This window comes from Egretta garzetta, unplaced genomic scaffold, assembly GCF_000687185.1.
Source record: "Egretta garzetta isolate BGI_Z169 unplaced genomic scaffold, ASM68718v1 scaffold15, whole genome shotgun sequence".
In the NCBI taxonomy this organism is placed as follows: Eukaryota; Metazoa; Chordata; class Aves; order Pelecaniformes; family Ardeidae; genus Egretta; species Egretta garzetta.
Genome location: NW_009259798.1, coordinates 1097940 through 1110313, shown reverse-complemented (window position 1 = coordinate 1110313; position 12374 = coordinate 1097940). Strand labels below are relative to the sequence as shown.

At 40.9% G+C, this 12374-nt stretch overlaps 1 protein-coding gene across 1 annotated transcript in view; it reads left to right on the top strand.

The window, feature by feature from the left end:
- Nucleotides 1-12374, top strand: part of MBOAT2 (membrane bound O-acyltransferase domain containing 2) — a 109493-nt gene that overhangs the window by 3412 nt on the left and 93707 nt on the right. Inside the window, exon 2 of the mRNA XM_009639784.2 lies at nucleotides 12148-12321. Coding sequence (XP_009638079.1) covers nucleotides 12148-12321 — 174 coding nt within the window. The remainder of the gene's footprint in view (nucleotides 1-12147; nucleotides 12322-12374) is intronic.

The window sequence follows — 12374 nt, the reverse complement described above, 5'->3', positions numbered from 1 at the left end:
TCTGTGACAAAACACCCTGGGCAGAACAACAGCCCCAAACACCAAAAGCTTATACACTTAAGAAAATATAGACCACATGGCCTGCAAGAAATTAGGACAATGTGTTGCAAGGTATTTTGCAACTTAATGCTGTACATGGTTGCAGGCAATTACTTATTTAAGCACCTGTAAAGAGCAGGGAAGTAAACATGTTCAACACCAGTTTCACTAGCCTCTCTTGGCCTAGGTCAACATTGTTTATGTGACTGCTTTATGACTGTGGAACTCTGCTACCTTTGAGCAACTAAGAACAAAATGTTCTGCATGTCCCTTGTTGTGTGAGGTTGCTTTCAGGTCATGCCGGAAGATGACAGGCTCAGTTCCCCCTAAACTGTGAGAGTGAGCAATACGTGTGGCAGTAGGTTTCAGCTGTCCAAGGAGGTGAGTGCTCCCCAGTTTCAGAACATGTTGAAGTGGAGCCTTCATCCAAATGGGTGTTTATGAATGTTCCCCAACAGTCTTCTAATCCTGCAGGACAAAGGAATACTACTTTTTGAGGTTAACTTGGCTGTTTCAAACCACTTTCAATCAAGTGGACATCTGCATCCTAGAACATTCTAAAAACTAGCTAATATTCCAGGTGTGTTCCTGATAACGTGGTTTATCTATTGAGTCTAATAGTTGACTGGCCAACACCAGTCCAGGGTGGCCAGCCTCTACCATTTCTTGACTGAGACACTTTGGATTTGAGGCAGGTTCCTCAGGTTCTGGGATCATTAGCATTGTTCTGTCTGCAGGGAGAGGTATGAACATTGTGGGCAATGATATTTATCCTGCTCAGAAAAGCCCGCTATGTAGCCATGTATTAGATCTTCCACATCTGTACTGCTTCCTTCCTTCATGCTTTATCTCCTCCTTAGAGCTGTAATGTCTCTGTAGAGTATGTCTGCGTGTTGTTCCCCAAAAAGAACACATGACTTGCAGACGTAAAGAAGGTCCATGCCTTTTTTAAATTTTCTCCACAGCAGTAAGCATGAAAGTCTGAATCTAGATCAGTAAAGTGCAGACTTTGGAGGATTAAAATAGCCTCTAGCTTTGGGCTAATAAAGAAACACAAATCAACCTTCCCAAAGGGAAAAAGCTGGTTTATTGGATCTTATAGGAAACCTGCAGCCAAAAGTTCCAAGCAGCACAGCTTGCACATGGGGATGACAACTTTGCATAAGTTTCAGAAAGCAGCGTGGGATTAAAAAAGAAAAAGAGTTTTGCACTTCCCAACTTGCAGGACAAACCCAAGTATATACATCAGCAAGTGGGAGAATGATGCGATTAAGCAGCACAGACCTTGTAATCCCTTCAACACAAGCACACCTGGTAACAGGCTTTTTCATGTCAGGTATAAACCATACATATGTTTCTATTCTATAGTGCTGCAAAATTTAACAGATGAGATTCTGGCAGATTTTTGGGGATCCGTGGGTGGAATTGTATACATGAGATAAATAACTACATATTGCAAAGACTGAATTGATGAATATTTCCTATCTTATGTGATGCAGCTTTATCCTTGTTAAACTTACATACCTGTGTCAAGCCTCAATTATTTAACTGATTTTCACGGAATTTCTCTCTTTTTACTGTAAAATTCTAGAGCAAGAACCATGCTTTTTTATTTGTTTATGTAGAACCATCGTACTGGAGACCCTGCTAGTCCTCTTCCATAACACAGTTTAAAGAAAGAGTTTGTCAAGGAAGCAGATGGCTGAGAAATACAGGTCCAGCCTTTATCTTCTTTCCCAAACACGCAAGCACCCATCTGTTACTGAAGAGAAAAGGGAAAGCCTTTGCAGTTGTTCTGACAGACTAATTGCACATTGGCCAAAAAGAGACTATTGGAGCCTGTCATGAGAGAAAAGGGAAGTTGCTGAATCTCTGCTAAGGGTCGCCCAGCTGATGACATGGATCCAAGAGAAATGTCTGAATTGGTGAAGAACAGCTGTAGAATCTCTCATCAAAGGGAGAACCTGAAGCTTAAGTGTGGTGTGTTTCCAGGTATGTGCTGTGCCATGCCCTGCAAGGAGATGGGAAGGGAAATAAAGGACACAAAAAAAAGAAGAAAAGGGAAAAGAACTTAACCCAGAGTAGGTATAACCACGGCTTGGAATAAACTGCAGGAAAAGGAGTGACTTACCCTAGTACCAGCCCTAGCAATATCCAAAACATGGCATCAGCCCAGACAATCCCAGAAGTCAGAAAGTATATGTGAGCTACTAAACAATGATTCAGTACAAGGGTGGAGAGAAGCATCTTTATGCTGTTTCCCCTGTATTTAGTGACATTGTTGCACATATACACAAAAGTCACAATTTGCAGTTTCTTGGAGTTGGAAGTTTAATTGAGTTCTTCAAATACACATTAAAAATACAAGCCTGTGCATGGTTGAACCATAGGGTTTCCCAGCAGGCTCCCTGAATTAACAGATTTCAATAGAAATTGAAAAGGATTTTAAATTACTTTTTCAGTCAAAGGTCTCTCTACAATTGGAAATTCCAATCTGGAGGATGTCTATTAGCAACTTAACATAGAGTGCCAAAAGGAACTGTTGAAGTCTGTTCTGCAAACATTTGTCCATTTTTATGTATCTCACTCCTGATACGCACAAATTCTGTATTCTTGAATAGAAACACCTGGCCAACAATGTAACTGGAGGCTGTACCTGGCTCCTTACTGCTCTTATGCCCCATTTATAAATGACGGAATTTATCTCAAACCTTTCTGGCTACCCTAATTTGATAATCACAGAACAGTAATAGTTGAGGCACAAAGGGGCCTCATCAGATTGTCTAGTTCAGGCCCCACTCTGCTCAAAGACAGGGCAACTACAGCAGGTTGCTCAGGATGTTATCCACTTGGGTTTCAAGGACATCCAAGGCTGAAGACTCCACAGCCCCTCTGGGAAACCTCTTCAGTGTTTGACCAACTTCACTGCAAAGAAGTTATTCCTTATATTTAAGTGGAATTTCCTGTCTTTCAATTTGTGCCCATTGCCACTTGCCCTTTCTGGGAAGCAGTGACAAGATGCTGGTTCTGTTGTCTTTTACTACCTCCCTTTAGGTATTTACACACATTGATAAGATCTCCAAAGCCGACTCTCCTCCAGGCTAAACAATTCCAGCTCTCTCAGCCTCTCCTTGTATGACACACGCTCCATTCTCTCAATTATCTTTGGGACCCTTCACTGAACTTGCTCCATTATGTGCATGTCTCTCTTATGCTGGGGAGCCCAGAACTGGACACAGCCCTTGAGGTGCAGTCTCACCAGTGCCGCACCAGAGAAGAAGAATCACTTCCCTTGACCTGCTGGCAATGCCCGGGATGTTGTTGGCCTTCTTTGCTGTAAGCACAAATTGCTGGCTCATGGGCAGCTTTTTGTCCACCGGGAGCCCTGCGTCGTTTTCTGCAAAGCTGCTTTCCAGCCCTCAATATGTACTAGTGCACTGTGTTAATCCTCACCCACTGCAGGACTTGGCATTTCTCTTTGCTAAACTTTATGAGGTTTGTGAACAGGAGTTGGCCCATTTCTCCAGCCTGTTGAGGTCCCTCTGAATGGCAGTACATCCATCTGGCCTATCAACCACTCCCTGTCAACTCTGTATTGTCTGCAAACTTGCTGAGGGTGCACTTTGTCCCCATCATCCAGGTCTGTAACGAAGAGGTTAAACAGTACTGGTTCCAGTATCAACCTCCATGCTACTGCACTAGTGGCTGGGCTCCAGCTGGACTTGGTGCCCAGCCCAACCCTTTGAGCCCAACAGTTCAGCCCATTTTCACTCCACCTCACTGTTCATTTACCTCGTCTGTACTTCATTAGTTTGCCTGTGTGGATGTTGTGGGAGACAATGTTGAAAGCCTTGCTAAAGTCAAGCTAAACAACACGCACTCCTCTCCCCTCATCGGCAAACCAGTTGTTTCATCACAGAAGCCTATCAGATTGGTCAGGCATGATTTCCCCCACATATATCCATGCTGACAACTAATCATCTTGTCCATGATATAGCTGAAAATAGCTTCCATACGGATTTGCTCTATTACCCTCCCAGGGACTGAGATGAGGCTGACAGGCTTGTAGTTCCCTGGATTCTCCTTCTTGCCCTTCTGGAAGACAGGTGTGGTATTTGCTTTCTTTCAGTCCCCAGGTATCTCCTCTGATTGCTATGACCTTCCAGACAAAATTGAAAGCAGCACTGCATGCATGGATGAATCCCACCAAATCCTACAGACTTGTGTACGCTCTATTTGTTTAAATGTTTCCTAACTTGATCCTCCTTGATGGAGACTTTTCCACTGATCTCCACGGCCTGGGCCCCTTAAAGCAAACCTTACCAGTAAAAACCGAGGCAAATAATTTAGTTCTGCAGTCTAAATAATTCAGTTTTATTTAACTGTAATATTTCTTGTATCTGTATGAGAAGGAGCAAATGAATGCAGGCAGTGACTGAGGGTTGCCTCTTGAGGAACCTGCACCTGAGCAGTATCTGTCTAAAACTACTGTTCTTACTGGTGAACCGTGTATGGATATTAAAAGATGAAAAACCGTTAGAGGTAGCGGAGGGCATTTTCCTGCAGAATCATATTGTGATATTGGCAACATAAATCTAGCCTAGGGAAAGTTAAGAATAATGACAAACCTCTCACAAATCTGGAACAGTGTTTTAACAATCATTCTTTATGATTGTTATGATTTATTTATGCCAATCCTCCTCATGAAAAGAATATGAGGAGAGTATTTTTTTCCAAACAAAAAGTATAACTTTTATACCTAAATACTGGAAATAACGCAAGAATGAAAGCAACCATCTTCACACCTTCAAGAACTGAATTTTGAAGTTTCTGATCAAATTCCTGTTATTGTATTGTTAAGGAAGTAGCCTTGTTCACTGAACTGAAGCAATACTGGAAGAGCTTCCTGTTTAAAACAGCAGGGAGATCAGCCCCGAGAACATCAGTCATACAGTTCATGATATTAACTCAACTGGAGCATTACAGGAATGGGGCTCCAATCAGCTTCAAGGGTCCCCTGCAATGTTATATACATACACTATACATAATATATATATATATACACACACACACACACACATGCACACACATACACAACAGCTCTCTAACGGAAGCAGGTCCAGTTAGGAAGAGAAGGAACAACTTTACAGCATCAGGGAATCAGAGCAGTGGCCTTGCATCCTCTCTCTCTCTCTAGCATCTTTCAAAAAAGGTGCAAAAAGTCTGAGAAGTCAATTACATAATAACCTACACAAAAGTTTCTTCCACCGAACAGGTAAGAATTGCTTAGCTTAATAATTAAAAGTCCAAGGCTTAAAGATTTATATCCCTTGTAATTTTAAACTGTGTCTACCATTGCTGGTATTTTTGAAAGTACCCTTAAAATGGCTTCTATTCTCTTGTAGTGATTTCCACAGCATAAATACATATTGTTAAATTGCCTGTCTGTTCTACATTCTTTTGTGGAATTTCACTTTAATATGGTACATTTAGAAGAAAACCAAGAACAGTTAAGCTCTTCATTGTTCTCTCAATTTTGCAATTGTACTTCACATTTAAACAAGACATGGAAATACAGCCAGTCCTCCTATGAAATCTTTAGTACTCACAATTCCTCATTGAAAGTCAATGTAATCATAATTTGTCAATAAAAATGTCAAAACTAAGAGCAGGATGAAACAAAACAAGCAGCAACATGTCAGACAGATTTGCTCTCTACAAGAATGCTATGTAGACAAAATGTTATGAAATGGACTATTCTGATCTTCATAAGAGAGTATGGCAAGTTGATGTTATGAACAGTTTTTGTTATATGTAGACATGTATCTTAATCTTCATGGAAGTGATGAAGGTGCTATCAACTTAAAGCAAGAGATGGAATGCTGCCACTTCATTCAGGCTGTTTAATCTTTCATGGCCCTAAATATCCCCCCCAATGAAAGTACAGTTTAGAAACATGTTAAGTATACGAACATCATAAATATCAATTTCAAAAATCGGGAGGACAAACTCTGCTCTCACATACAGTTTAGGGCGTCAAAAGAATGAAGCACTGTATAAAATACAGCAGGACAAATATATCTAATGTGATAAAAATTTAACTGAATTGACAAGGAAAAAAAATGAATTTATATATACATAGAGTAGCATACTCAATTTACTAAAATGCTTCTTCAGTTTCTTAAATAGGTTTTCTGAAAAGTAAATTTATATCCTAGAGTGTTTCAAGTTCACACACTGCTGTTTGACTAAATGGCTGAACAAACTCATGGCTTTGCTTATGCAAAAACCACCATTTATATAAATGGAACATCAATCTGAGCTTGTATTTGACTTGAGTAACTCTCAGGATCTTGAATACTAACATGCATCTTTGGCTACTGTGCCTAGAATGTTACTCGCTAAAGCTTTGGGTGTGTTGTGGGGAAAACTACATTATTATATCTCGCAAATTTGTGTTTGGACAAGGCTCACATTGAAGAGAGACACTTAGCAAATGGGACATCAAGCTAAGACGCAACTAACAAAATTAAATCTCAGTGAAGTATTTTTATGCTTGGTGGCTGACTGGTGTGAGGCTCTAGGTTCATTTCTTCTCAGGTCTCTAGATCTTATGAGAACAGGCTGAGAGAGTTGGGGTTGTTCAGCCTGGAGAAGAGAAGGCTGTGGGGAGACCTTATTGCGGCCTTTCAGTACTTAAAGGGAGCCTATAGGAAAGACGGCCAGCTGTGACAGGACAAGGGGTAATGGTTTTAAACTAAAACAGGGTAGGTTTAGACTAGACATAAGGAAGAACTTTTTTACAATGAGGGTGGTGAAACACTGGAACAGGTTGCCCAGAGAGGTAGTGGAGGCCCCATCCCTGGAAACATTCAAGGCCAGGTTGGACGGGGCTCTGAGCAACCTGATGTAGCTAGCAGTGTCCCTGCTCAATGCAGGGAGGTTGGACTAGATGACCTCTAGGGGTCCCTTCCAACCCAAAACATTCTATGATTCTATGATCTCCAAATTGAGCAAAGCTTTCCCTGCCCTGCTGCTCTGAAAAGCGAAGACTCACTCGCCGGAACAGACAGCAAGAGTTTCTTGCTTGTTGTACCCAGGAAGAGAAAGGCATGAGTGGGGAAGCGAGTGGGTCCTGGAACAACTGCAGAAACATTCAGGCTCTGACTCAGTGACGAGTTCAATTGCACTGGGCTGCTCCAGGCTGTGTCTGACAGGTCTAGCATTCCCAGTACCTACTTCCCATTCATTACCTGACACTCACCCCAATTCTGACACATGCCACCAGTTTTGGCCACTAAGCAGACTGGCATAACTTACTGGCTGGCAAAGAGGAAGTACCTCAAGCTGTGCTGCCTGACACTGCTGGAGTTGGAAATAGCAAAGGGAGGAAATTTTAAGAGCAGGAGCCTCAAAACTGTGTGTGGACAAGGAGACAGCGGGAATGATGAGGAGGGTGGGAATTAACTGTCATACAACTAACCGTATCCTTTATGGTGATACATGCATTTTTTATAAAGAATTTAAAATGAATGGCAGACAACAAAGCTAGTAAGATGCACGGACACCGAAGACATGACAAAAACTTACAAAATGTTCTAAAAATAGGAGGGTAATTTAAGCTCAAATGAATGCACAAGGACAAAACCCCTCAAGGAAAAATTCCTACTTCTTACTGAACAGAAATACAATCAGGATTGAACATGATAATTCATAAGAACAGGGAGAACCATCCCGAACTAAGTAGCATTGACCATATGGACTGAGAAAGCTATTTAGGGCAAGCCAGTCCTGGGGGACAGAAAAAGAAAATTCCACAGTCCTCCCTTTCTCTCCCTTAAGCTAACTGTGAACCTGAAGCAACTGAAGGGAAAACTTATTTGGTAAGCTTAATTTTAAATTGCATTTTTGCTATTTACTTTGTACCCCCTCCTACACGTCAACCTTTGCTCTTAGAATAAACTCACTTTCCTCTGGAAGCTCATCTTGGCCCTAAAAGCAACTCTTAAGCAACTCTGGGATGAATAAGGCGTCTTATTATTTCAGAAACAATTAATCCAAATAAAGAAGGGCCTTAGTCCTATCTTGTTGCACTCACCTAGGGCAAGTAGGAGGAGCCTTGGGAACTGAGCTCTCTAAGCAGCACGGATCAGTTTGAGAACATGTAACATCAGATATCGAGAAAAGTCAGGTCTCCCCTTTCAGCCAAAGAGACACAATACGAAGACAGCCCAGAAACCTGAGAAACTTGTTAACAGCAGTTATTGCCATGCCCTGCTGTTACAGTATGACAGGAAATTAAACTAAATGATGTATTCACTGTACATTTATTCATATCCGTTTAATATGAATGTGCTTTTTTTAATCGTTAAATCAATAAAACAGGCAGACTTGTTAGTTCCTTACTACTGTTTTATAGTAGTAGGTTCCTTGCAAGGTTATCACTAGCCTCTCCCATCCACCGTATTTTTCATAGTCTGGTAAATATCTAATTAAGCTCAAAACAACTGTTCTTAAACTCATAACTTAGCTTTGAAGTTCATTGCTTTTATTTCAGTTCTGAAAAAAGGGCTTCTATTCCCCAAACTTTTCAATCATCAGAATGACATCGATACCCCAATTGCATGTCACTAGTTATTACACTTTGAAATGCACTGTCAGTTTGTACTGTTTCCCCATAAAGAATTTTAGAGTAGCATTTGCTTTGATAAGGCAACTCACTTTTTACAAGAGTAACAACTTCTTGTTGAAGTCAGTTGGTTTGTCCTTGCCATGAAAGTAGGAAGTTCCTTTAGTGAGGAAATTATCATTTCTAAGATCTGTACCTGGGGGTTGATATTTACAGCTGAACAGTAAAGTGAGCTTTCACTCGTCCTTCTTTACAAGCTCTGATATTGTTAACAGACTTAGTGTTATAATTGAAAAACAAAATGGTGTGAGCTGAACATGGGTCTATGTTTTCAAGAGACAGCGATGCATTTCCTCATCATGGAATTTACAAAACTTAAGTGCTTAGAGGAAAGAAAGTTGCTCTCTGAGCAGCTCTAAGACCAAAACAAAGAACAAGTAAAAAAATCTAAAGCCAAAGTGAGCCAAAGGGAGATTTTAGCTATCCTGTAGCTAGACTGTATAAAGGTATTTAAATTTTTCCTAATAAGTAGAGAACCAAATGTTACTTGAGCCGTCAATTCATCATGAAGAATTCCTACTAATATTAACAGGAATCACATTGGGCACTAAATTACTAATATAGCAGAACTGGCTAATTAAAGATTATATTAGTTCAGAAAACAGCGGATGCATGTGAGGCTTACTGTGCAGTACCGAATATTTGAAGGGATGGCAAAATGTATAATGTCGTATGGGAAGACTGGTATTGTAAACATCTGAATATCTTAAATTGCCATTCAACTAAACAAAGTTTACAGGAAACCTCCAGTGTTTGTTACAGCTATGTCACATCATTCTGACAGATTAAGTAATTGCTGCAGGGCTGAGAGATGCCTTTGTGATTATTTTTATACCTAAGAACTATAAGCAGTTATGGTACCATAAAAACTGAATCATGGAACATCAGAAGAAGTTAATGCAATGCCAAGCCAGTCTCCAGGAATTATTTAAATCAACACATCCTCCTGCATTTTGGCTGACAGCCTTTGGTGGAAACAATTTCCTTGCGGAAGTACCACTTCTTGTTCACCTATATGCAAATATTTAAAACAGTAGGAAAGTAGGTAATGTTCATTGAAAACTGTCCAACTTACGTGAAGTTTAGTAGATTCACTAGTCTGGGTACATTAGCTTCTCTGTATCACTCAGCAGCCTTCTTTCTCACAGGATGGTTTAACTTTCAGGACTAATTGCACTGTTACTGTGTCAACGTGATGCGGAATGCTACCTGTCGCCAGCCAAGGCTTCATCTTCCCACACACAACATAGTATTCTCACACAGGCAGGAAGTTCTCTGAAAACAGACGTAATGAAATCTTCTTTCAAAAAAAAAAAAGGAAAAGCAGAAGACCTAGTTTTACTGCAGTGCCCGTGAAAGCCCTTACCATACATTTTACAGCAGATATCAAAGACAAGCTACTTTTTCTCTGGCAGAAATTGCTTACTTTCCTGTTACTTTCTTCTCAACCAACATTTGTATGCTTCATTTTTAATGGCAAACGTAGATCTTAAGCTCTGTGGGGCAGGACCCCTTTTGTTCCTTCATGTAACCAATCTCCCCCACTACTACAAAGGGACTATTATTTTGTGACTACTTTCAAGGTTTATTTCTTTGATGTCGTCTTCCCTAACAGACACCTTCCTAAATAAGAGCACAATAACATCTTCCAAACCCACCACATTTCTCCAGGGGGAACTTGTGAAAAATGTAATTATGTAACTTAATGCCATAGACGCAAACCATTTATAATGATACTGTGATTTACGGTATAGACAAATGTATCTTTTAAGTATGAACTCCTAAGATCCTAGGAGTCAGGCAGGGAAGCACATTTTTGTATTTTCTGAGCATTGCACAGACACATACATTGAAAAAAAGAATAAAAATTATCAGAAAATTAAGGGCTGTGTTTTACAACCAACTGACATTTATGCTATGATATCATTAGCTTGTTCTCATGCGTTTTGTTAATTGGAAGTAAGGAGTTCATTCAGTAGGTCGATTATTTGCTGCAAATACTCCATGGAAGTCTCAGTAACGCCACCTCCATGGATTTATATAGATGCACCAGAATCATTTCTTGTGACTAGACTATGATTCAGAATTAGCTATCAGCCTCTTCTAAAGCAGCTCTTTCGTGGTTTCATTCGAGAATATTTAGGTTAAGATTTCCAAAGATTTGTGCGTAGGTATATGTCTCCTTACTAAATCAGATAAAATGAGCTTAGTCTTTATATACATACATACATATGTATAGCATAATGCAGACTGCACTGAGCCTAGAGGCACTGCACTCCTATAATGTTACTCACATGTATATATAATTTGCAGGTTTAGATTTAAGGGACTGATTCAGAACTAATTGGGAAAAGTTGGGTTTGGTGTTTTTTTTTTCCTTCTCTGAAAGCAGTGCTCTTTGCTTTACTACAAAAACATTGTGCTATGGCTTCTGAAGCTGCAGATGCTACCACAATTGTAATTGCCTGTCACGGAGTAAAGAAATCTAATTAAAACCACTTATTTGTACCTATTAACCAGTCTCTTTAAATGCAGACAAAAGACCTTACCACAAGCTAAAACGTAAGTACAGAGTGTGGTCTGCAATTCAGTAAGAGAAACAACGGATGTTTTCAGATAATTACACTTACCTCCATTTTCCTGCTACTACCAATTAGCATTAACCGTGAACTTAAATGGCTATGTAAATCACTAAACCTAGCCACTACTCCAGGCACGTTCTGGACTGTCAGCATGACATTGGACAAGGTATTTCATCTTTCATGTACTTGAACTGGTGAAATTTTTGTGTTGAGGGTAAATTACTGATCGCAGCATGGTTTAGACGTATGATACACAATAATTATAAAAAATATTTAATAAAGTACAATGAATAACCTGCAGTTTTCTCTCAAGAGACCCAGGATTCTTGAGCAGTTTTACAGATAAGAGCAGTATATTCCTTTGGGGCCTCCTTCACCGCATCGTTTAGAACAATTAAGGTTACAGTTATTTTGTAAGAAAAAAAACTCTACAGAAAGCTGTAACGTAAAAGAGGCGGGCAGGGCACTAAACCACAACGATTTAACAAGTAGTCTACCGCACAAGCTCACCTGGTAGTTTACTGCACCTCCTAACGTGAAGCCTTCACTCAAGACTTCCCTCTGTTTCACATTGGCCAGTGTTGGCTGGACGGGTGGAAGAGCTGTGCTGCATACCAATGGATTCCTATCGGCATCAGCACATCGCTTCTTGCTTTCCTGGAGGCAACTGCACTGCTAGGCCGAGAGACCTCACGCTTGTACTATTTCAGTTACATTTAAGAAAAGGCCATTAATAAACTAAAAATTGTGGCTTCTAGCCATGATAGACGGGCTTTCCCAAGTCAATGGGCAGCTGTGGGAACGGGGTTTTCACCCATTTTTTTGCGACTTCTTCAGGGTGCCAGGCCACCCTCTCGCCCTGTGTGTACCACCCGTCACTCATCCGCCGTTGTGTACGCTCCCAGCCCCCGAGCGCTGAGCTGCCTCTGTGCCCTCTGGCGAAGGGGAGACGGTTCGGGGAGGACGGGGGCCGATCTCTCCGCCACCTCACCATGCGGCTGCGCCCACACGGTTTCGCGCGACCCTCAGCGACAGACACCTCCTCAGCTGCCACCCGGGCCGCC